A 26826-nucleotide genomic window follows, 5' to 3' on the forward strand; every position below is an offset into this window, starting at 1 on the left:
TGAAACTTTGCCAATTCTAGAACAGCTAATGTTAGGAACGGTTTACAAATGTGCCGTTTACCGTCTGACATTGTGTAGCAGCTTTGTACATGTCGATAATTCAAACGGTTTACAAATGTGCCGTTTACCATCTGACATTGTACAGCAGCTTTGTTCCTGTCGATAATTCAAACGTTTTACAGAATACGCGGAAGAAAATATGCTTGTTACCTAAGCATTGATGTTGGCGTCATTGTTGTTAGTGGCATCGTTGTTAGTGGCATTGTTCTTAATGACATTGTTACTGGTGTAATGTTACCTCTAAATACGACCGTTACAATATTTTACTCACAGGCTAACTGCGTATCGTGTGGAGCAATTTTACGTAAAAAAAATAGTAGATCATAACAGATAAAGAGAGTGGAACTGGCTGATGAATAGCAGTTTGTTTTAAATCAACAGTAATGAACTGTTCTGTTCTGTTTTATTTATACTTTTCTTGTCTACCTCTTTTCCTGGAAGCATCCTTGAATTCTTCACATATATTCACTTACGAGCTTTTACTTTGCAAGTAAGCAGTGCAAACATTTTCTCTGTTATTAGGGATCAGACAACTCACACAGTTATAATGAGATGACATTAGCAGTGCAAAGATTGTGAATATAGTTCGTTGTAGCTTTGGGAAGTTTAGTGATCTTATATTGTTAGGACTCTGTGGCCACAAACTAAATAACCGAAAGAAGCAAAACCAACCCGTTTGGAAAACGTAACAAACATATTAGGTATAAATATCAAAAACTAAAATTTAAGAGGAACTTACACTATTGTGAACTGAATCATAACTAAGCCTGAAAAAAGTTTTATTAAACTCTAAAATAACTATAGGTTCTGTATAAATCTCAGATCTAAGAATATACGGATCCACCAAGAGTCTTGACGAGTGAAAATGGCATTGTCTAGATCTCCTTTGAACTATTTAACTATACACAACAGTTCTAAAATAATATTATAGTCCAAATAGGCACTTTCATTTTCCACTGAACAATCCAAACAATTGTTTTCCTCTAAGATAATCAACGAAGGCACATGAAACGATCTGAGTATAGAAACGTGGCTGCAGAATTTGCTCCGAAAAGCTTTCGAAATGGTTGATAGTGGCTTGCCATGTAGGAGCGCAAGACATTCAAAGCCTTGCGCCAGTGAAGATCTAATTCAGATTGTGAGTAGGCTAGCAACGAAGCTCGAAGATACCAAGTGCATTGATGACAGACTAGAAGCAGCACTGTGAACTCTTCATGATGGTTCTTCCCAGTTAGCAAATAATACAAGATTATGCTCAAGCATAAGATAAGGCGCTTTGTGCTGTTATATAGACGCAAGGGTCGTGTGAGTCAGGTAATGAGCCATACCCTGATCTACATCCGCATGGTTAGCATGAGTCTGGGGCGCATAACATCATGACACCAGGCAATATTAGTACACAGCATGTACAAGATATTAAAACTGAAAGAACAAATTTTGTTGTGAAAAAAACAGATTGTGATGCTTTACCAGTCTTGTTTTTCGCCAAAAACATTTGCGCAAGCACAACATTTGAACTCATCAAACGGACATACAACATTATTCAACTTGCTTCAGCAATAATTACTAGACATGACAAAAGCATGTGCCATATCTGTGTGCGTATGTGTCTGGCGCAGATCAGTTGCCTAATCAGACAAATCAGACTAAAGCATGTCATATCTAACATAATTTTTTTTATATAACTGATTCCTGGCTAGATTATAAGTTCCATTTTGAGACATGATGGAGTAGTGAGCAAAAGGCCATGTGTCACACCATGTCTCTTGGAAACCTGGAGGATGGTGCTGGCAGGAATTATGAGCTTCTTTCAAGGGCACTTGAAGAATAATTTTCACCGCCCAATCAAATTGAATAGAGTACAGCTAAAAAAGAGAACACAATGAACCGCCAAACACTTCCCAAACGTGAACTAATCATCAGGAGACTTGCTCACTTAGCCTATCCAACAGTAATATGTGACTTTAATGACGTTCCGGCTAACGAAAATTGTACTGACTCTCTGAATGATTCGGATATGCGACTTCGCATTCAACAGGCGCGGCCAAAGAGTTTGATTGATGCCTTACACCAAAGCATGGTATCGGAAGTCTTTGATCACGCAGAAAAACAGCGAAAGGGTAATCGTAGCTACTATCGTCAGTTAGTAGCCGATGAAAAAAGAACGTAAGGAAATATTTGAATCAGTGGCAATGGAGCATATGCTGGTTCCGCTGAAATAAGTGATCAGAGAGCTCCGTGGCGAAAAGAAATCTTGCAAAAGTCGTCTGAGTCCTAAGTACAATGTTAGAGCGCATTTTCACAAAAAATTCTAATTTAAATCTTTGACTCTAAATTATGTTTCAAATGTGGCCAGAGGGGACATCTTAAGAAATAAATGTCCACAATTAAACCAGCCAGAAAAGGTAGATAACAAACATTGGTAAGTCCAAGGTACAGCGACCGCTAAACGGAGATTGCGCATGCGCAGATACATCAATCGAAAATGAAACTGGGGAAAAGAAGACTGCTGAGGGAGCTTTACCGATTAGCAATGTCAATGGGAGCAGAAAAGTAGAAAAACACTGCGCCATCTTTCAGGAGATCCAAAGGTAGAAATGGATATTCAAGTAGATAATATGATCAGCTAGGTTTATTGTGGTACCCTCTTGCAGTTCATTATCTTGTCACAAAGAACTAGACCAAAATGATCTGTGTTGACTACCACAAACTTAATGATATCGCAGGGAAAAATACGTATCAAATTTCGAAAATAGACGCATCTCTACATCAATTACCAGCCTTGGAATAGTTTTCAACTCTACAAATCAACTCGGGATATTAATAGATTGAAGTTAATTAAGCAGGTCGGACAAAAACTGCGTTTCCTTATCGAAGAGGCGGTTTGTGTGTTCTATGATGACAATTGGACTTAGCAATGCACCAGCTAAACTCTAGCGGCTTATGGAAACGGTTCGGCAGGGTTCCAGTAGAATATTTGTCTCATATATTCGAACGATTTATTGGTTAAGGTAAGAGTGTTGAACATATGCTTGCCAATTTAGATGAAGTGTTAAACAGATATGCAGAGTCAGGGCCACAGCTCAAACGTCACAGATATTGTTTTATTTCTCCATGCTAACCGAATGCCTTGGTAGTGTCGTTTATGTGGAATGGTGTGTCGACTGAACCCAACAAGGTAAGCGCCGTAAATGAATGGCCAATTCCCGCCAATATTAGTGACGTGCTATGTCAGCCCTACAGACACTGAATAGGCAAGATGCTAGTGATTGACCAAGAAGATATGTTACTTTGGGTGCATTTTAAAACAAAATTCAGGCACTACCTTTATGATTACAAGATTTTCTTCAGGACTTACCTCAGCTTCTTGCGTTGGCTTTTTCAAATCAAAGATCTAGTCTAGTTTATACACTCCTAAAGAGGCCGTCATTGTCATTGGTCAACATGATCAGACGGAGAATGAAATGATCTAATGAGAATCTCAAAATCAGGATAAATGTATTGACTTTGGTTAGAAGTTGAGTGGAAAACGGAGACAATAACAGATACACGGAAATATCTGCATTATGATGTGTCGTCAAGTCACTATAGGCACAATCGGATAGACTTCTCATCAAAGATGGAGAACCCTGAAGAAGATTGGCAAATTTGAGCACCAAGGCAATTAAGCTACAGGTGGTGATCCCATATACAGAGAGAATATATATTCTCTTTTGCTCAAAGGACGGGGAAATCTAGTGGTAATTTAGGTGTTCGAAAAACGTCAAGCACTTTTCGGCTGATTTGTTCCTGGCATGATCTACAGAGTGAAGCAAGATCGTATATGGTCAGTTGCGAGATTTGTGCGCGTGGAAAACGACAGCCGAAGTGTAAAAGAGTCCCGACGCATGTAATGTCTTCGGGTTTGTCCTTGGAGCGTGTAGCTGTATATAGTATGGGACCTCTTCCTGCAACATACGTTGGAAGAAGGTACATGCTTTTCATGGGGAAAAGGGGGTTAGATTACAAAGACCACACCATCTGATACTTGCAACACAAACGTATATATAAGAAACAAGTTTCTTTGAGACTGTTCATTATCTTTCAATACATTTTATAATTGGGAATAAATGTTGATTTCTAAAGAAGTCGACCTACTGACCTAAGAGGAATATGTTTAATGGGATTATGTATCATGTCACGTTCAGTACCGACAATAAGCAAGTTGACTGATTTGACTTGATATGGTATATATCACGTGAGTCCCGTAGTACATATAATGTAAATGCGTTCTTTAACATTGAGAAACAATCGATGGGTATTTTTTTCCTTCATCTTTAAGCTATACGACATCGTTCAGTATTGTTCCTGTATGTTTAGAAATGATCAAATGAAGAAGCTTAAGAGGAACTGCTCACATTACTCATTTAAATCGGTTGACAAATATGCAAAATTTTTTGTTTTTTAATTAGTGTAATTTTACTTTTATATGAATGAAGAGACCAACCCTCCAATTTCTTTATGTAGCACATGTCAGCGATTGCCATGTTAAGATGCAATTCCATCAGCATCTAAACATTTTTTACCAAACTGTATGGTTCATACATTTTAATTAAGATATAAGACAGATTATTGTATAAACACATAAGAATGAAAACTAAGGAATTAGTTGTTGTGAAATCTATTTTATTCCAGAAAATCATCTGTCACAGTTTTACGACATCTCCCTTTTAACAAAAATTGTTTTGGACATATAACACCGGCCAATTTACTTGGGTGTTTGGACGGAATGTGTTTATTTAAGGAAAAAGACATACATATATACATACATATATACATACAGACAGAAAGACAGACAGACCGACATGCGTGCGTGCGTGCGTGCGTGCGCACATACATACATACATACATGCATCCATACATACAGACATACATATATACAGACATACAATCATTCATACTTATATACATGAATACATACATACATACAAACACAGATGCATACATTCATACCTACCTACCTACCTACCTACCTACCTACCTACCTACCTACATGCATGCATGCATTTAAGAAAACTATTCGACTTACTTTTGGCATTCGGTAGTCAGTGATGCAGATACACTTCGTTGCGCGTCGACATTTGTTGTATGTTACAAATGTGACCAGTGTTTAAACACGTGCCCTTTTGCGGATAGAAGAGTTACTTCCCGTAGCAATCGAGATCAAATGACAATTGAGAAAAATCGATTCACATTCGGTTATTTATTCAATAAATGATCTCCATACTGTCCACATGCATGGGCTCAAACTTAAACTGACATGTGGTATTGTCTACGGAGACTGCTATGATTAGGGTTATCTCCCAGGATAAAAATAATGAGGGATTTGATTGGAACATTTCATTCAGCTCCTTAAATCAGAAGCAGGAGTGGTCGAGGCCGTTACATCTAGCTTTATTTGCAGATGGTTGATGTGGTGGAACAATGTGGATCTACAACCCTTGGCTAGTAATGCTGTACTTTTGAAGAAAGTCTTAACGGTTTCTACACCATCAATAATAACGAACTCTTGTCGTTTTCGTTCATTTTGGTAGCTGTGCTGGTGACAAGATGGTTCACAATGTGCAATACAATATGTAATGAGCGCAGGCTTCTTTAACATGCAATTTCAAAATTCACATAAATGTTTGCCTAACTGTTACTTTTTTTGGTGATACAAATTTTATCGCCACAACGATAACATTTAATACACTAGACGGAAAGAGACTGTGGGTTGTCTCGTTATTGTCAGAAATATACGTCAACATCATAGAAACAGTTGTTATTAAAAAATAGTCGAATTTCAACTAAATTACCTTAAATATGAAAAAAAACTTTACCATACAAGGGTATCATTTTCTCCCATTTTCAATACATTGAACGCATTTAATATAATAAAAATAATGTTCGTCGAGGTTCCTTCACGAACGAATCACATTGCTTTCTTTTAAAGGTGTTTCGATCTGGCTTTAAATAATACAGGATGAAGTTTGACATTAGCTAGACGACAAAAGCTCTATGCAAATATGAATAACTGTTTGTTACATTGCCATCATTGTAAACATACATATTTCTTTTTCTCTGTTACAGGTAAATTACTGATGAAATACGTTTATATAACCAGAGTACGAACTGCTTGTTACAAGTGATCCACGATCAAGAGACCTGTATTTGTATTACTAATTTCTACAATCAGAGTACGAACTGCTTGTTACAAGTGATCCAGGATCAAGAAACCTGTATTTGTACTACTAATTTTTATAACCAGAGTACGAATTGCTTGTTACAAGTGATCCAGGATCAAGAAACCTGTATTTGTACCACTAATTTCTATAACCAGCGTACGAACTGCTTGTTACAAGTGATCCAGGATCAAGAAACCTGTATTTGTACTACTAATTTCTATAACCAGCGTACGAACTGCTTGTTGCAAGTGATCCAGGTTCGAGAAACCTGTATTTGTACCACTAATTTCTATAACCAGCGTACGAACTGCTTGTTACAAGTGATCCAGGATCAAGAAACCTGTATTTGTACTACTAATTTCTATAACCAGCGTACGAACTGCTTGTTGCAAGTGATCCAGGATCAAGATACCTGTATTTGTACTACTACTTCCTATAACCAGAGTACGAACTGTTTGTTACAAGTGATCCAGGATCAAGAGACCTGTATTTGTACTACAATTTTGTTTTGCTAACAACGATCTCCCTCACTGACATGTACTAAAATCAAACTAACACATACTTTAATCCAAGCAAATCTCGTAACGTGGTTTAATAGCATATATCTCAAAATTAAAAGCAAGATGCTTGGAAATTTTAGTTTGTGCTTATTCTATCATAGACATTCAGAAAAATATTCAGCTTCTACCTACGATTTTTATTAGCAATATTGATAGAGAATATGTACATCGAATTATATGTTCATTTATGAAAATATATATCTGACATGGTGTTAGCAGTAATTATTGTAATACTTGTCCGTTTAAAAAACATGCGTAAAATTTACATATTACATTACAGGGAGTGCTAATTACATATTTAAAACAAACTTACAAACATTTATATTAATATTCGTTCAGTCTTATTTACTCGTTTCTTTACTATTTCCCTCAATGCAACATAGCATTGAGTTCAATAGTTTCTACTAGTCTTGCACTAATTTATATAATTGCAATAATATATCGGTAGAACTTGATTTCGTTTGATGTTTAGTGGCACAACAACACAAGTACTTTATTTAGTACCAAGGTAAAAATGGAGTGCATCGCCTGGGTTGATTAACTGAGCTAATCTGACCAAACAATTCGAACATGCAACATTTCATCACTAGTGTGACACTCTGACCCAATGAGCAACCGTGTCTCCGGTCTGTGTTGGTTGCCTATTACGACAGACAGGATAATGTATTGTTGGTTTCACTCGCAGTCACAGATTGGGAGAGAAAGTGTCGTCCAAAACAAGTTTGAAGAAGTCTTTACTTTTGTTTCATAAAAATCCATCTCGTTTACACGATTCTGTTCGACCTAGATATTAAATGTTAGAGTTCTCTGCATGCCTGTCACGTACAATGTTCTGGGTGACCTATTGCATTTATTAACTTCAGTGTTTCCTAACGTTTCAATTTTCAAAACTTTAACTGTGTAGGATGAGAAACGATCGAATGGCATAAGTAGATTTACTAATCAAAGGCATTAAGCATACTAGAAATATTTACAATAGTTACAAAATTGCAAAGCCCTATTGACTCAATGGTTGGCGTGCTATAATAATAGCTGAAAGGACATGGGTTCTAATCCTACATTCGGACACACCTGGGTGGTTTACCTTCACGTATGTGGTGGCAGGGTACATCACTCCAATTTCATCGGCATAAATAACTCCAATGCGTTGATGTGCTGCTAAACTTGGACCAAACCAAAGAAACTGTTCCAGTTCTTCACCTATCCATTACCAGATTATTTATTTTCTGATACTTTAAAATAAACCAGATATCTGAGTATTTGTTCTTAAATTTTCTTCAGTGATTGAAACGTATCTATATACGATAATCTGAGTTTCTGTATCATGTTTCTAAAGTTCCTTTTAGGTACTTGACAGCACTCACATCCGCTCTAAAACTCTGGCGAGTTCACCTGGTGACTTGATTAGACGTGCACCTTTTCTTGGGAGTCGTTGGTATTTCTTTGGAACCTCCACTGTCCTTTTTTTTACAACTGGTTTTTGACCCAAAAGTTCCAAGATAGAATCAACGGTGTTGAAGAGGTCGTTTTCAAAATTATGCATCCGTCTGTAAAAGATATTAATTTTGAGTACTTACCAAAATGAGCTTGATTTCAATTTCACATAATATATATTGTTGACTAGTGATCCATAAACACAAGTCTGTACAATCATCAGTTTATACGGAAATAAAAGAATAACGAATTTTATTTCTTTCAGAAAAGATTCAGCCATGCCTACATATATCATAACTCAAACAGGAGTTTATGCACAGGGCGTTTTATCTTATGATCTCACGTACTATTATATATTTGAACTGTTTCCCTTTTGTCTTTGCTTTCCTCAAACTAACACGTTTGTTGTAAATGAATTTAATTGTTCCATATCGTTGAATGGTTTTCTTTTCTTTAAAATGGATGGCTGGGTAAACCAGAAGCAACCATAAATTGTACAACACAAGTCAAGAATGAATATTATCTCTCCAATTCTTGTGGCAAACAAGCATATTTAATGTATGTTTCTTTGACAAAATGTTATTATCGGTTTATAGGAAAATATTATATATACATTTATGGATAAATGGTGCGTAGAATGAAACACTAAGTGATGGTATAACAATTTCTAACAGATCCTAACCTAACACCGTCACAAATACTGGTTAGTGTAACTTACTCATACAGATGTTCTAGTCTATTATCGATTTCGGCAAGGGAACGCGTCTCTCCCTTAAGACTGTGCTGCTGCACTTCCTGATCAGTGATGCTGGATATTTCCCATTTTAAGTGTTGACCACCACTGGATAAGGACCTTGGGGTGTTAGAGGTACCCGTAGAAGTTATAGGGGATATCACAGATCTGACTCTGTTGATTTGTGAATCTTTTTCTCGCATGACACTGTCCTTATCCTTTCTTCTTCCGGACACAACGTTTAAGAATACATCTGGAAAGTATTTGCTAATATTAATCACAAGCTCTTTTAGCCAAAATATTTACGGGTTTAGTATATATAAAAAATGTTTACGATATTCTATAACCGTTTGATGTAAATTGAAATCTTTAATGATATGATTTCGAAAAAAATTTAAAATCTCTCAACGTTTAATGGTATTCAAATATTCAGATTTATTTACAATGAATAGTCTTGTTCAAACAAATGCTTCTAACATATTTCGAGATATTTGACAATAGTCTTTGCTGGGACTAGCATTATATACCCTAATTTATTGATGACAATCTGTTCTAATGCTATCGTTGAGTTGCAGATTCGAATTCTGTCTTAATCATCATGTGTCAAGGGCCGTGTAAGACTTCAGGCAAGACACTTTGCTTCCCTTGCCTCGCATCAAGTGGTTTTTAATGTGTTTAAGGTCAGGATTAGCATCAATCAAACATTATTTTCAATACAGATGTAAACAAGAACCACACGTTTACCATACTCAAAGATATACTGAGCTATTTCCAATGACTGTAGATTTAAGTACCGTATTCACCAGCAATGGATGATTGTTGTTGCTGCGTTGGTTCCACAACAAATTCATCGCATTCCTCCTCAATCGCGGCTTCAGGAGAGAATTCTACAATACCAGTCCGCTCATCATCACTTGTGGCCGACAAATCTATAATATTACCGCGGTCTTTCCGGCTACCCTCCTGTCTCTGTTTCGATGAATGGCGACCTGTAACATGTTAAAATGTGCCGTGCAAGAAGACATTATTGTGTAAAAAGATGTTTAATATATAAACAGTTCTACAATAAATGAGGATTCCTAGAAAGTTGAAGAATTTAGTCAAAGCAAAAGATCTGAAGAATACACTAAGCCATTTTACTGTTCGCTTATTAGATATTTGCGTACATTTTATCTTCATTTCATTCAATTGTTTATCCAACATTATTGAATCTGAATTAATATTTTAAAGTTAAAAGAAGTAGCTCACGGATTCAATACTGCTATAAAACCTTGAATTTCGGAATTTATATTGCGCATTTATGTGTGATTCCATATTGACCATGTCAACGCTATGAGTATGAGCCGTACATTCGCCTGATGTACAACTTTCTTGTACACGTCTGCAAGAAAGCAGACTTAAGTATAACGCATAATAATGATTTCCCCAATCCTACGCTAGAGATTTTGCACAGCACCAAACAAATAAGTATGGTTGATACTGTTGAAATTGTTTGTTTTTATTTTGTATGGAGTGTTTTCATTTGTACAGTTGTTGTTTTGCAATCTTTCCTTTTACTTTTTCTTTTTTTCCGATTATTTTTTCTTCATTTTCGGAGGATTCGCTAATTAACACACATATCATCGTGTTATACATATATATATATATATATATATATATATATATATATATATATATATATATATATATATATATGATTTCGTGTTCTTGGGGTATTGTTTTCTCTTATACTGACTTTCCGGAAGCAGCGTGTATTTCTCGGTGATTACTTGAAAATCTGATCAGTGTTTAACTCTGCAGTCTCACATAATGCATGTATTTGTAGTGCCATGTGTTTAACTCTGTAGTCTCAGATAATGCATGCATTTGTAGTGCCATGCGTTTAACTATGTAGTCTCCGATAATGCATGCGTTTGTAGTGCCATGCGTTTAACTATGTAGTCTCCGATAATGCATGTGTTTGTAGCGCCATGTGTTTAACTCTGTAGTCTCAGATAATGCATGCATTTGTAGTGCCATGCGTTTAACTATGTAGTCTCAGATAATGCATGCGTTTGTAGTGCCATGTGTTTAACTCTGTAGTCTCCGATAATGCATGTGTTTGTAGTGCCATGTGTTTAACTCTGTAGTCTCCGATAATGCATGCGTTTGTAGTGCCATGTGTTTAACTCTGTAGTCTCCGATAATGCATGTGTTTGTAATGCCATGTGTTTAACTCTGTAGTCTCCGATAATGCATGCGTTTGTAGTGCCATGTGTTTAACTCTGTAGTCTCCGATAATGCATGTGTTTGTAATGCCATGTGTTTAACTCTGTAGTCTCCGATAATGCATGCGTTTGTAGTGCCATGTGTTTAACACTGTAGTCTTCGATAAAGTATGCGTTGTAGTGCCATGTGTTTAACTCTGTAGTCTCCGATGATGCATGCGCTTGTAGTGCCATGTGTTTAACTCTGGAGTCTCCGATAATGCATGCGTTTGTTGTGCCATGTGTTTAACTCTGTAGTCTCCGATAATGCATGTGTTTGTAGTGCCATGTGTTTAACTCTGTAGTCTCCGATAATGCATGCGTTTGTAGTGCCATGTGTTTAACTCTGTAGTCTCCGATAATGCATGTGTTTGTAATGCCATGTGTTTAACTCTGTAGTCTCCGATAATGCATGCGTTTGTAGTGCCATGTGTTTAACTCTGTAGTCTCCGATAATGCATGTGTTTGTAATGCCATGTGTTTAACTCTGTAGTCTCCGATAATGCATGCGTTTGTAGTGCCATGTGTTTAACACTGTAGTCTTCGATAAAGTATGCGTTGTAGTGCCATGTGTTTAACTCTGTAGTCTCCGATGATGCATGCGCTTGTAGTGCCATGTGTTTAACTCTGGAGTCTCCGATAATGCATGCGTTTGTTGTGCCATGTGTTTAACTCTGTAGTCTCCGATAATGCATGTGTTTGTTGTACCATGTGTTTAACTCTGTAGTCTCCGATAATGCATGCGTTTGTAGTGCCATGTGTTTAACTCTGTAGTCTCCGATAATGCATGTGTTTGTAATGCCATGTGTTTAACTCTGTAGTCTCCGATAATGCATGCGTTTGTAGTGCCATGTGTTTAACTCTGTAGTCTCCGATAATGCATGTGTTTGTAATGCCATGTGTTTAACTCTGTAGTCTCCGATAATGCATGCGTTTGTAGTGCCATGTGTTTAACACTGTAGTCTTCGATAAAGTATGCGTTGTAGTGCCATGTGTTTAACTCTGTAGTCTCCGATGATGCATGCGCTTGTAGTGCCATGTGTTTAACTCTGGAGTCTCCGATAATGCATGCGTTTGTTGTGCCATGTGTTTAACTCTGTAGTCTCCGATAATGCATGTGTTTGTTGTACCATGTGTTTAACTCTGTAGTCTCCGATAATGCATGCGTTTATGGTGTCGTATATGGTCATAATTTGGGAAAATATTATGTTACGAATTTGAAAGCCATATATTTATGCATACTAAATCAACTGGGAGACAATATATACAGAAAAACTTTTTTAAATATAAATTAAGAAGTTGAAATGTTTTGTACTACCTTGAGTCCCAAACCCAAGCCTCCTCTGTTCATCATCTCTGCACTGCAGCGTTGGTCTTTTTTGGCGAATGAATTTCAATGTTTCATCGTCTAATTTTGATTTTTTCCTCGTTTCAAACAGGGTTCCCTGAAAGTCGCATTTTGTCAACATATGCAAAACATTAATATAATTCAAAAGTTTAAACCAGCACTTTAGAGCTGTGATATGGAACTAAGAAAAAATGTGACTGATTGAACACTGCTAATATGATCATTCTGTGAAGAAATTAGATTTTATAAATGCTCTGGCATGGCAAAATTACGTTGGATAGTAGGAAAGAAAAACATGAATGAAATTATGAATAATGTTATTGTGATAATGTGTCGCCTATGTTTGATAAAGTCGGAATCAGCAGCCCTATCTGTCATTATAATCTCCCTAGAAAATTACTTTAAGGTCAGAGGCATATAAACATAAGACATATTTAGTATAACGTCAGTTATACAGATGTGGTAATATCATGCATATTTCTTACATAAGTGCCTTGAAACAGTGCTTTAGCAGCAAATCCGAAACAGTGAAAGTATTTTTACAAACGGTAATATAAATGTTAACGTATTATGCAAAATGTCATATGACACATATGGAATTAATCACCGTAGGGCCTTCACGTCAGAATGTAAGTTGCTTCCCATCAAATGTCTAACGTTCACATGGGTTCTCCAGTTTGCTCCCATTTTAAGGACTTTTTGTTGCACATTGCTACTTTCGGTACAATTAAATTTTACTAAAAAAATTGTTTCATAACTTGTATATTTTTATAATAAATTTGACAAAATTACAACTTAGTTCACTCACCCTTTGTAAATTAAACGTTAGCTGCATGTGTTTCATGAAATAATCCGTGAACTCTGGATATGTTTCCAAAGTTTCTCTCAGGTCACAGAGTTCTATTTTATTTATATCACAGTAAGATAAAGCCCTCACGAAATACAATGACTTCCCTGTAATTTTGGAGTTGATATCGCCTCCAAAGATATCATCTTTTCCTAGAAGATGAGATAAAATTCCTTTGTAATTATAAGCATACAAGAAAAGGAAATGATAGTACATTATAAAAGCACAGGAAACGAACGCACGTAAGGCAAGTTCATAGAATATACACATTCATCAGTTCATTAACTAGTTGAATCTCGTTACAAATAATCAACCCATGGGTCGAATTTAGAAAGGATCTTCCGCTTAAATAAAAAATTGAAAATAATTAGGTTCCATATAAATAGGTAATTAACGAATCTATCCAATGTACAATAATACAAATTCTCAAGACCATCAGATTTGTGCAACTGCACTGTTTTCTTGCAAAAGATCATGTTAAAAACTGTCCGAACCCACGTCATTTTAAGAATTAATAAAACAACAGTGACTGAAAAAAACAAAACATTTCTTCCAGACATTTGCGTTTCTAAGCCTTTTTTTATATAAGAAAATATGAGTGTGATATGTAGAAAAGGAAACATTAAATTCATCACTGGAAATTAATTTTACAGAATAATAGTTTAACTGGATTTAACAAATTCTTACCTAAAATAGCCAGCGTTGTGTTGCCTTTTAAGATTTCCACCGATCCACGTGCTATGAAATATAAAGCTGTCAATATATCACCCGGATGTAGCAGCGTGTCTCCGGGCGGTGCATGCGTCGATTTGAATTGTAAGGCTAAGGCACGCAAGCAGCCTGAAATACAAAACAAATCATAGTCTTAGTCACAAGTTACCAGCCTTGTAGACGCTCAGTCTGTTGTGTAACCTTTATGAACAGCATGCTATTACGTTTTTAGATTTAGTCATTTCGAAAGTAGTTTCCGGATGTAGGATATTTACTTGTTATATATTTCAGTGACAAATATTTTAATATATCCGAGAGAGAAATATAATATCGCCCAAATGGCGATACCACTTGTATTGCTACAGTAGCATCTGATATTACTTTTGGAACAGCTTTTCGCCCTTAGGAATATATCAGCCCTTATATATGTTACTGAAATCGGTATTTCAATAATTCGTTCTATTGCATTATTCGTATTGTTCTGCTCCTTGTCTTGCTGTTCTCTCTCTCCTTCAACATCAGGATGGAAAGCCAAAATGTGTCAACAGTAGAAATGTATATTTATGCAATCAACGATATGCTATCAAGAAAAGCCTACAACGATCTCCAAACAGCAAAAGGTAGACATAAATATTACCTCTGTCGTAATAAGTCATCTACATGAATCATGAAATCAATGGATGACTGAAATTACTTGACCAATTGCTATATGTCACCCAAAACGTTCTCTTGTTTACCTTTAATGTTCTATGACAAACTGTACATATTTTTCAGAAAGAAAGACAAAAGTAGTTGTTGAATATAGTAATATAGTTTTTAATAGAAAATTTGATTCGCATCACAATCGTGTTTGAGAATGACAGATTAAATCTGGGGTTGATGAGAGTTGATTGCGAACCGAAATTAAGTAACACTCGAAAAATGGATGCAGCCTCTGCTACTGAACTAGATATATAAAATATAAAATAAAAAAATTCTTACAAGCAACCCACAGAATCATAAAAGTCTTTTGTTTAAGGTGTTGAGCTCTGAAGAGTGAAAGGTCCAACCATTCTGTGTTGTTTATACATTACCTTACCGAAATCCGTGCATGTACCACGTTAACAAAATTAAAAATCTTTATATGTGAACGAATGCAGGTATTAAATTGATAAGATACATATTTTAAAGAGCTATATGTACAGACTAAATTAGTAAAATGTTGCTGCCCTAAAATTACTGCAAATTTTAGGAACTTCTTTTTATCGTGGCAATATTACATATGTTAATCGCAATGACACAAGACGGAGAAAAATCCATCTAAATTGGCCGTGTATACCTTTCAACGATACATGATACAAATATTTACGTACAAAACTAGTTCACTCACTCCTTACGTGGAATCATTGTATTGTCACTCGTGGCTTCGCTACTCTGACAATGCAGTATGTTTACCTCACTAGTAAGATATATATATATATATATATATATATATATATATATATATATATATATATATATATATATATATATATATATATATATCCTAGTCAAGGACATCCTAGTCAGAGCGTAGCTAACATCAATCACTGATCAAGAACACTTTGCCAATCTGGCCCCTGTGGCGATAGAAGGTGCAAAACCTGTCAACATATGATAGAGACCAGGGCATTTTCTAGCACTGTGACAAGAGAAAAATTAAACATGCATGTTCCAAACAAAACGTGAAAAACAGAGAATGTCATTTATCTCATCACATGTAAGATCTGTAACCTTCAGTATCTCATAGAAACTGAAAAGCTACACAAAAGGATCAACCTTCATATATCTGACTGGATGACAAGGAAGCTGTACAGAAGCCCGGTCGCATAACGCTTCTCCTACCCTGGCCGCATTTTCCGTGATATAACACTTCTTGCTCACAACCCCAACTGGAGTTCCCAAGCCACAAAAGAAAAGGAATCGTACTGGATACGCGGCCTTATAACATTGATGCCAAGCGGTTTAAACCAAGAAGACTAGAAAAAGACAAACATGCATAAATAAAATTATCTTTCGCAGCCGACACATTTTCTTATAAATATTTCTCTAAATTTGCTTAATAGTCTATGACTACTATAACAAAGAAACATCCGGGATACAACTAGCGCTTACACAAAATGTACATAAAATAACAGATGTCGTTATGGCTTGCCAAATTCTAGGTCAATGCAAAAATTTCCCAGTATCAGTAACAAGCTGAAATAAACTAATGGAAACATAAATACAGTGAAAAGGTTTAATTCCTTTAGAAACAGCCCTGTAACGTTTCACAACCATAAACGTTTTTCTTTGAAAAAGACTCATTTAAGAGTCAAAAGCTCTCAGGCTTGTTAGCAAGCCTCATTTCCTTTTAATGAAACATTTATACAACGAGTGGTATATCATTGATACAGCGTACATACTAAAAATGTATTTTATTTATGCCACATACAAATTTTCATTTTATATGGGAGATAAAACTGACGGCCATAAACAGTGCACTTTAGGGGAGTGAACTCTTCACATCCCCTCGCATGTATGTACTCTCAAACAAGAAATTATCTAGTGATTCAATATTTCCTGTACACTTCATTCATATTAGTTCCTATATGCTTCCTTTAGCAATATTAAATGAAATGAAAACACAAGAGTAATAGTTAACATTCAATTTTTATTTTAATAATGTGCATGCAAACACTGAATTTGCAGCGTTCGTTGTCATGAACAGTAACGGGGCGGCCAATTGCATCTATAGCAACAGTACGATTTGAGCATGAAACATCAAAATAATGAAGGAACAAGAGGTAATTAAACAATTTAACCCTAACTACATTTCATTCATATCGTTTATGTCCATATTTCTCTATTCCTACTGACTGTCAGTGTCACCTTCAATAATTCTCATACGTTTCCGCTGTGTAGGCCCTGTTTGAGTATTCGTCTCTTCTGAATTAGGTACTTTCGGCTACTAATGTTTTTTAATATCTTTCTTTCTATAATATTTGCCTTTTCTTTAATTTTTTTTTTATGATGCATCTAAGTTTGTTATTTCCAACGACTTGTTTTCTAAACCATTTTGGGTTTGTCGCTGAGATTGGCATAGTGTTGGGCGCAATATAGAAAGGATCTTCACGTTGACAAAAGTATGCTGGTCTTAGCTCAGCATACCATTTGTAGATAGCAAGTGGATCTCTCTCTTTGTTGTTTTTGTTTTCATACATCTTAGGATTAATATCCCTGATGTCCTTGACATTGTCTTCTGTTCTTGTTTTTGTCTGCCTTTCACTGAGTTCAAGATACTCAAGGCCATTCGCATCTCTCTTTAGTGTAACATTCCCCCATTTCAGATAGTATCGTTCAGTCGCTCCGCTTAGACCAAAATGCAAAGAGTTTTAAACAACAATGTGTTAACAGTGCCTTCAGGTGTTTCCATCCCCATTAGTTTTTTTGCTTTACAAGGCATTTTTTCTTCGTCTGTGATCGGTTGATTCCGATTGGGTTTGTTTCCTTCCCCTTTAGATTTTAAATCTTTTTGCTTAGCCCGAAGACCTTGCCTTGTTAATGCAAAATTTATGTCTGTTCCTCTCATGATTGTACTTGCATGTTTCTTGATTTTAAGGTGGCGGTCAATGGAGCTGATGTTGCTTCTTAAGGTGTTCGGTTCAAACTCAGATCCATCTTTTCTCCTAACACTGAGCATAAAACCAGCCATGTGTTGATCCAATTCAGGTGGGCGTACCTTGTGTAAATTTCTGAAATCCTAATTTTGACTGCAAGAATTCTGTCACAAGCCTTACATAAAAAGTGTCTTTTTAAAGTGTTTGCAGTCTGCTTACTTTTTAAAAATTTAATCATATTATCAGGCTCATGGTGTACAAATCTGTCTTCCCTAAAACAATGATCATTTTCATTTGCAAATGTCTCACTCATGCCTCTATCAAACTCTCCAATTAACTCACAGTTTAGTAGATTAAATAATGCTTCATCATTTTGCTCATTATCTGCTGTCATTGTTTTTTTCCCCACCGAGTTGCAGTGATCGAGTTTTGACAGATGGAGAGACTGGAAACAGCAGTATTGATAGAGATGACAGCAGACGACACAGGGTGGAGCTCAATAATATTTATTTCCTGGATTGAGTATGGTTGTTTTTTGTGTATAAAAATGTTAGTTTCTATAAAAAATATTTTACATGAAAATCATTTTCTTGTTATTTTGTCCTTTTTAAATGTAATATTCCAAGAAATTCATATCCATTTTTAGAGAGTATAATAGCTATAAAAACATGTTCAGTATGCGTATTCATACGCCATGGGCAAATCACAATTTGATATACCAATACTATTGGTATATCAAGTTGCTTTATACCAACACTTCAAATGCCATGTTATTTCCAATATTTTGGAAGATATTGCGAAACTAGATCAAACTAGCTTGAGCTATATACACCAAAGCAAAACGTGCATACCCCCTGTGCGTTGATCAGGTTGAATAACAGACCCAAAACTAAACAACCGGGGCGAGGGCTGTATAAGATAACATTTAGATAAGGTTTGTTTAGAATTGGCATGACTAAAATAAGAATAAATTATAAGCCATTAATAAGCTTTATTATCGACAAGCGGTGGTGGTGAGGGGTGGGAATGATTGATCCAGTCATTTGGTCTATGTGCCCAAAAACCAATGGACAAAGCTTTCTATTTGCCATTAATCAATTGGACCAACACTTGAAAACTATAAAAAATATTTAAAAAAATAAAAAATAAAAAATAAAAGGATAAACGCGCATATTGGATTTCATGAAAATAGGCAACCGGCAAAGTACAACAACCATGACATCATAGATTACACAATGACTTTCTACTCGTTAGAAGATGTGCATGGGATTACTTAAAATAGGCCAATGACTTAAATCGCTTATCAATAATTATTTTCAAAGCAGCACTTGAATGTATACTGTTACTTTCTTGTTGGTGTGTTCGTTGTTGTTGTTTTATTTTTATTTGTTCTGTTGGTTTCTTTGTTTCTGGTGTTTTCTTGAGCCTAAAAAGTGGTATAAAACGTTATCCATGGTTGATATTAGGTATGAATTGCATAATGCTTGCATTCTTCTATATATCGGTCGTTTTCTTGACGTACACTCACCTGGGCGTTCTCTCTTAAAGCCTTGAAGTTATTGAGAGAGATTTTTATGTTCATTTGCCTTGCCTTTCTTCCTTAAAAGCCTGCAAATTATTGATAAGTTCTTCACGCAACCTTACATTCGTGAAAGCCTGGCAGTTATTAAAGGGGTCTTCACGTACCATTGCCTGGGCTTCCTTCATTACAAGTCTGGGCTTCCTTCATTAAATGTCGGGCACTTACAGATAAATGGTTCATGCGTTTTTGCATAGGCTTCCATCGTTAGCAATGGGCAGTTAGTGAGAAAATCTCTACGCACACTAAACTGAGCGTCAACTCTTCAAAGCTTGGCAATTATTGAAAGTTGTTTTCTCGATCCATTACCTGGGCTTCCGCTTTAGAAACCCTGGCAGGTATGGAGCAGAGTTTCACACATCCTTATCTGGGCTTTCTCATTTAAAACTTTGGGAGTTAATGAGGTTTTCGCCCACAATTGCATGGGCATATACCATCCAAAACATTGGTAGTTATTGAGAAATTTGTCATACGTCGCTGCCTAAGCATCATCCCTTCAAAAGCCTGGCAGTTACCCAAAAGTTACTCTTACCTGGACTTCCTCCCTTAAAAGCCTGGCAGTTATTTAGAAGATTTCTGTTTAAATGAAGGCAGATGTCTGCTTGTAGGCACTCCGGAAAACTTTTTAAAACCTGGAATATAAATTGACATGGTGGCCTGACAAGAGTTTCGATACAACGAATACTACTACTACTACTAAGAGGAAGAAAGAGAACAAAAAGATGAAGAAGAAATGAAGAAGAAGAAGAATGAAACGAAGAAGAAGAATACGACGACGAAGATGAAAAAAGAATAAGAAGAACTTTTATGGCGTTTCATCAAATCACTAGAATGTTTACGTAATGTATGCCTTAAGCAAACAAAATAGGTTAGGTATCAGAGTTCCCGATCATCAAACGGAGTTCACTCGCCACATAGAATGATCCAACTAAATCGGAAATTTATAACGTATATTTCACACGTCTTCCTGTTAAAGACCTGCTTATGTACTTTTTTATTTCCAAAAATCCACTAAGCGATTAAGAAGGGATATATTGTCATAAAGACATACGAATTGGTATAACAATATCAGCACAATGTAATAGTTGAGATAATGATATGACGAAGAGGAAGACGAGAAAGTATAAATCAATCGGAAAAAACAGGAATCGTACCCAGCTAGGAATGTGAGGTAGCGGTAGAATACAATCAAAGGAAAATACGATATATTTTATGAACCTGGGGAAGCGGTAGAATATAGTCATGGGTAGAAATGTTATGGTTGCTGTAGAATATAGTCATGGGTAGAAATGTTATGGTTGCTGTAGAATATAGTCATGGGTAGAAATGTTATGGTTGCTGTAGAATATAGTCATGGGTAGAAATGTTATGGTTGCTGTAGAATATAGTCATGGGTAGAAATGTTATGGTTGCTGTAGAATATAGTCATGGGAAGAAATGTTATGGTTGCTGTAGAATATAGTCATGGGTAGAAATGTTATGGTTGCTGTAGAATATGGTCATGGGTAGAAATGTTATGGTTGCTGTAGAATATAGTCATGGGTAGAAATGTTATGGTTGCTGTAGAATATAGTCATGGGTAGAAATGTTATGGTTGCTGTAGAATATAGTCATGGGTAGAAATGTTATGGTTGCTGTAGAATATAGTCATGAGAAGAAATGTTATGGTTGCTGTAGAATATAGTCATGGGTAGAAATGTTATGGTTGCTGTAGAATATGGTCATGGGAAGAAATGTTATGGTTGCTGTAGAATATGGTCATGGGTAGAAATGTTATGTAATTGATATATATTGACCTCTTTTTCTTCCGCAGGCAGCCATCAAGGATATAAGTGTCTCTTTAAGAGGAAACAGTGAGTATGCTCAGGTGTGAAAACCGTTTGCAAAAAGGATTATTATTTTTTGCAAATTAATTTGTATGCATTATTGGAACTTTAAAAATTGCTTTTCTTAAGAAATATTGTTGCATTTCTGTCTTTACGTATAGTTTTCTCATTATGTTCTCTGTATTCTCTTGGTCTAGCTACCTGTTCAATATTTAAATACACCTAAAACAAGACGTGTACAACTGAATAAACGATAGTTGTGATGTTAATGTTTTTATTCAAGGCCATGTACTTTCCTTTTTACTTCAATGCTGTCTTTCCTGCGAGACACAATATTGACATTATAGAGATTGTTAATTAGTTTATCTTCACCTTTTCATATAATAATAATATGTTGTAAATATATTCCAAATTAGTGCGTTTTAAGTGATTCAAGAATCATAACATACCCAACATGATTAAACAGTTTGAAGACAGAATATTGCGAAATAGAAATCAATAGGAAAATGTATCACAATAAACGTCGCATGTTTTGCACATCCAATGTTTAATTACTTTCTTTTATGATACTGTAGTCGTAGTCGTATTGTATTATTATTATTATTAGTAGTAGTAGTAGTAGTAGTAGCAGTAGTAGTAGTAGAAGTATTGATAGTAGAAGTGGTAGTAGTAGTGGTAGTAGTAGTGGTAGTAGTAGTTATAGACTGAGAGGCTGCTCATATTCTTTCATTTTCACGTTTGCTTAATATTGGGACTTAATGTTATTTCCATCAATCATTAATTTCTTAACAGTGCCTCACGGTTTCCTTTCATTTAATTTATCTACAGAAGAGTTGCATGCTTGTAAAATTTAATTAAGTCAACATAAGTGCGCACTTAATTTATTTGTGTGTGTGTGTGTGTGTGTGTGTGTGTGCGTGTGTGTGTGATTTGGATTTTAAAAGTAGCTTTAACATTTTTTCAGTCATATCGCTACGATGTCTGCAGTGTGGCAGTTTAGAATGGTGTCGAGCGTTGGGGCATCATGCCCCAGACATGTACCACCCAGTCACATTATCCTGACAGCAGGCCGCCCAGTTTTAACACTAACCTCCTAATGCTGAGCGCCAAGGTAGGTAGCTGTAAGTACAATTTGTATAAGTCTTTGGTATGACTCGGCCGGGGTCGTACCGGCGACCTCCCGCGTGCGAGGCGGACGCTCTAAGCACTAGGCCACCGGTGCGGTCTAATTTACTTATAAATAAAATATGACGTCCACTGAGTGTATTTTAAGCAATACATTATAATCATGCCTCCCTTGATACCAATGCGTATTTGAAAGATTCAAAACTAAAAGCATATAAGTATAATTTCAACGGCTCTTCAATGATGCAGTCGATATCGGTCGTAAAGATCTGGACACATATGTATATAAATTAAATTGACGTATAGCAGTCTGATTTTGTTTGCAGTGAGGCTTCCACTGCATTCGAAAATCCCAATGCCGTAAGGAGTGCCAATTTCAGCCATGGATAAACTGATTAATAAGACCATTGATCTCATGTGGATTGCCTTCCACGTTTACCCATTCGTTCCATTAACCACAATGTTTAGAACCTAATTTTAATAATTATAAATTACAAATCTACTCTAGCAATAAAATAGGCTTTACGTTTAATCAACTCAGATTGAGTCACAAGATGTTGTATGAACATAATTAAAAACGTTTCGATCAAAATACACCCCTTCCCTTCCCCTCTCTCTTCCACTTAAGCCCTTCCCACTTACTAATTTAGTGAGAAAGATTTGAGTAATCTTAGTGTGAGTTATTACTCTTGCAAATAGTGATTAAAATAGAATGGTCAACGCAGTTTTCTGCATCAGCTTCGCAATTTATCTTAATTCTTCAAAGAAAACGTTAATCTTCTGAAGATGGTTAGATGAATCGATCAGTCAGCTGTGTCCCTCTTCGACTTGTTACGCTTTATAATGTCACGGTGATAGGTTTGTCATACTAAACTAAACTTGGTCCACCAGTTCGACTGAACTTTAGGTTCCAAAGGATAATCTGAAAGTGTAAGTGTACCAAAATTTGTTTCATGACTCGTGCCAGCTGATTTACTTTAGGGTGCGTGCACGTTCACTTTAAAAAATAAGTGGGTTTCATATTTAGGTCAGTAATACACTTTTCACTTTCTCCTGAATAGCAAATTTATTTAATGTTTAGTTGCATTACTTGCTGATGAGCATATTGACATATGACCCAACTAAAGTCTGTGTTCAGGTTTCAAAGTGAGCATTTTTCCCTAAAATTTATTTTATTTTATTTTATTTTATTTTATTTTGGTGCTGTCGTTTTGCTTTGGGGATGGTGGTATAGTAGTCAAAATCCCACATTAATAGCACTTTCTTAGTGTATCCAGACATCTTTCAACATAATGGAATCGTTTTTGGTGACTTATTATCCTTGTTTACGTCAGTATTAAATACGTATAGCTGTATTCCTCCTGTAAAAGTATTTGTTAAATTAATCAATGGTGTCCAAAAAAAGTTTTAACTGACAAGTGCACACTATAAGTTCCTTTATAACACGCAAGATATTGCCTAAATAAATGTTTTTCAGCACAAGATAGGTTATACATGGCGGACAGTGTAAATGGTGGAGGAAGAGTCCGGGAAAACCCCGGTAAGAACCACCGACCCACGAGACGTCAGATATGTCATAAATAAACTAACTAAAGCTGCAAGATCGATTGTACAGATGCGTGTACCGAATAAGTAAAGCCCTATAAATATCATCTATTTTAAAACTGGATACGGGGAATCATCAAAACAGGAGTGTGATGGGTGATACTTTCATGTCAGGGTTGATACTTTCATGTCAATGGTAGTACCTTCATGTCAATGATAGTACCTTCATGTCAATGGTAGTACCTTCATGTCAATGGTAGTACCTTCATGTCAGTGGTAGTACCTTCATGTTAATGTGGATATTTTCATATCAGTGATGATACTTACATGTCAGTAGTGATACGACATGTCATGGGTGGTAGTTTCATGTCAGTAATGACAGATGCATATCAGTGGTGATGTTTACATGTCAGATGTGACACTTTTTGTATCAGGAGCGTGACTTTTATGTCAGTGGTGACAACTGAATGCCCGTGGTGATACCTACATGCTAGGAGTCACATTCGTTTTGGTCATTTACGATATGTTTATGTCAGTGGTGACGCTTTCGTGTTCGGGGTGATACTTTCATGAATTGCACCATTTATACTCTGGTCCTCATCGAATAGAATGCCCCTTGTTAAATGTACCCTACATTGCATACGTGTTGCTCTTTTGTTCTTGTTATTGTTATTGTTTGTTTTCTTGTGCTTTGTATTAATTAGAACTTATGAACTAGCTGATGCTACTAACCTGACTTATTGCATTTATCCTTTAATTTTGCTTTATTCAAGAAAATAAATTTAAAAGACTCGTTTCATCTTAAATTCTCAATTAATAAATCCAATTATGTTCATTTCTTCATAATATCATTTAGGCGATGTCAAAAGAACTATTTCGTTGCATTGTCGGCAAGGTTTTCATAGATGCATTAATAATGACACTCTTCCTCATTTTGTCGACATAACATCTGTTTTAACATTTCTGTACATAATAATAAATTATCATGATTTTGAACAGTTTCTTTTTCATTGAAGTAGAGTATCTTCTGTGTTCGTACAAAATCAACTGCAAATTTTACCAAATATGATTGTATGGGCTTTATCCAGGAGTCGTTCCAACTCGGTTTTGTCATTTCACTGTTTAAATCAGTAACGTGTGAGCAAAGATAGTGACTCAGTTAATGTCAATAGTTCTATATATTATTCGCAATGGTTACTCTATCGCAGACATCGAATTGAAATTAACTCTTACATTTCAGATTTCGAGATATTTGTTACCCTGCCAGCAGCATCTCAGAACGCCATTGTTCATTTTCCTCTTTACAGTAAGCAAAAAGAGACCTTCCTTACATTATTGACAAAGTTACGAACAAACATTTGACTACAAAATGACTCTATCTAAGTTCAATACTTACAGTCTGTTGAATGTGTACTGTATGATATCTCAGGTGGACTGGTTCTTTTGATATCTGATAGACAAGGTTGCACTTTCGACGTCAGTCAGTTTGTGATACTAGTAGTTTTACTCTTGGTGATACTAATACCAAGGATGTGGATGTTGGTTTTTCGTTCGCTTTAATAGTTGGATATATTACAACGGTAAATTGAAACGATGAGTTGCTGGTCTAAAATAACAGAAACATGTATACAATAATGGACAGTCAGAAAAAGACCGTATTTAGTGCTATTCTTTAAACTTCTACGGTAGATAACAACATAGGTCAAGGTACTGGAGGAGGGAGCTAACGTCATGGTCTACAATTAACTTTCTTTATTGATGGACACAAATGGCAATAGCCTATTAAACACATAACTTATCTCCCGGCTCAGTAAACATGTTCTCTCCAGTTTGATTATTTCAAGCGATGTACGACTAATGACCGCATCATTTCATTTAGTCGCTAAATGTTGAAGATACACAATCAAAAGTGATGGTGTATCAATGATTCTCTTATTAATTTATTGAAGCTTTCTTGCCCTTCTGTTCGAGCGGGGTGTGGGTATGTGGGCAGGATGGAGTGAAATGTCCTTAGCAATAACAGTTGAAGCTCCTGACAGTTAAAATAAACAACTTTACCTACATACCTGCGGCGTTGATCAAAAACCTCAGTATAACAGCTAGAATGTCAAATTAATGAAAGAAACATGCAAATATCAAGAACAAGCTCGACCCTCTCAAATGGCAATGTCCCAAATGGCATGTCGTCAAATGGCAATGTCCCAAATCGCATGTCGTCAAATGACAATGTCCCAAATGGCATGTCGACAAATGGCAATGTCTCAAATGGCATGTCATTAAAATGGTTTTTTTTTTTTTTTAACAAAGTACACTAAGGTAAGTTTCAGGACGGTTCACAGCCTCTCAAAGGTGTAAAAGTTTGAATAAATCTTAAAGTAAATCAGTAAAAGCATGAAAATAAATAACGAAATTAACGATTAAATGAAGTTTCGATAGATTTTGATGCAGTCAGACGACTCGATCTCATAAAGCAGGGTATATAGGCCTAAATTGTTTCAAAACCATCACGTGACTCTTTTATCTGCATTCTGTTCTTTCTTATTTAATTTTAAACCGTCGGTTATGTTGTTGTTGTTGTTATTGACTTGTAATGGCTCTTACAGTCATTTTAAACGAAATGAATTTATATAAAGTGCTGGTTTTGCACCCTCAATGAGTATTTAGTTTGAAAAGGTTGACTGAATACAAAACAATAAATGAAGTGGCCTTTTCGATGCTAAATTTCATGATTCCTGAAGCGTTCATTTTCTATTACCTTTGATGTCTGGCTACTCTGATATTGTATGTAAAATCAAATCCAAATGCAATAAGACAAACTGAGTTAAAATTTCAGCACTTGAAATAACTGGTAAAAATGGATGTTCAAAATGGCGACCATTAAAGAAAATCCATGATGTTCCCCGTGTTTCTCGAACATTTGGGGGCGGGGTGGGAGAATCAATACAACATATCAGTTGGGTTATTGTTAGAAGGTTAGAGGTTTGTATCTTAT

The 26826-nt window shown here is 35.8% G+C and overlaps 1 protein-coding gene across 2 annotated transcripts in view; it reads right to left on the reverse strand.

Annotated features, from left to right (window-relative positions):
* Window positions 1-4708: 4708 nt before the first annotated feature.
* Window positions 4709-26826, reverse strand: part of LOC149796012 (uncharacterized) — a 316657-nt gene continuing 294539 nt past the window's right edge. Inside the window, exons 6-12 of one of the 2 annotated variants that reach the window (XM_089965930.1) lie at window positions 19871-19970; window positions 14119-14271; window positions 13393-13583; window positions 12555-12681; window positions 9794-9979; window positions 8976-9243; window positions 4709-8370 (exon numbers count right to left, since the gene is read on the reverse strand). In XM_089965930.1, the coding sequence (XP_089822056.1) occupies window positions 8184-8370; window positions 8976-9243; window positions 9794-9979; window positions 12555-12681; window positions 13393-13583; window positions 14119-14271; window positions 19871-19970 (1212 nt within the window). In that variant the 3' untranslated portion in view covers window positions 4709-8183. Of the gene's footprint in view, window positions 8371-8975; window positions 9244-9784; window positions 9980-12554; window positions 12682-13392; window positions 13584-14118; window positions 14272-19870; window positions 19971-26826 lie in introns of both variants that reach the window. The other variant, XM_089965929.1, reaches the window with a different exon arrangement.

The sequence above is a fragment of the Sinohyriopsis cumingii genome, chromosome 7, assembly GCF_028554795.1.
Source record: "Sinohyriopsis cumingii isolate HCF-2022 chromosome 7, ASM2855479v2, whole genome shotgun sequence".
NCBI lineage: Eukaryota > Metazoa > Mollusca > Bivalvia > Unionida > Unionidae > Sinohyriopsis > Sinohyriopsis cumingii.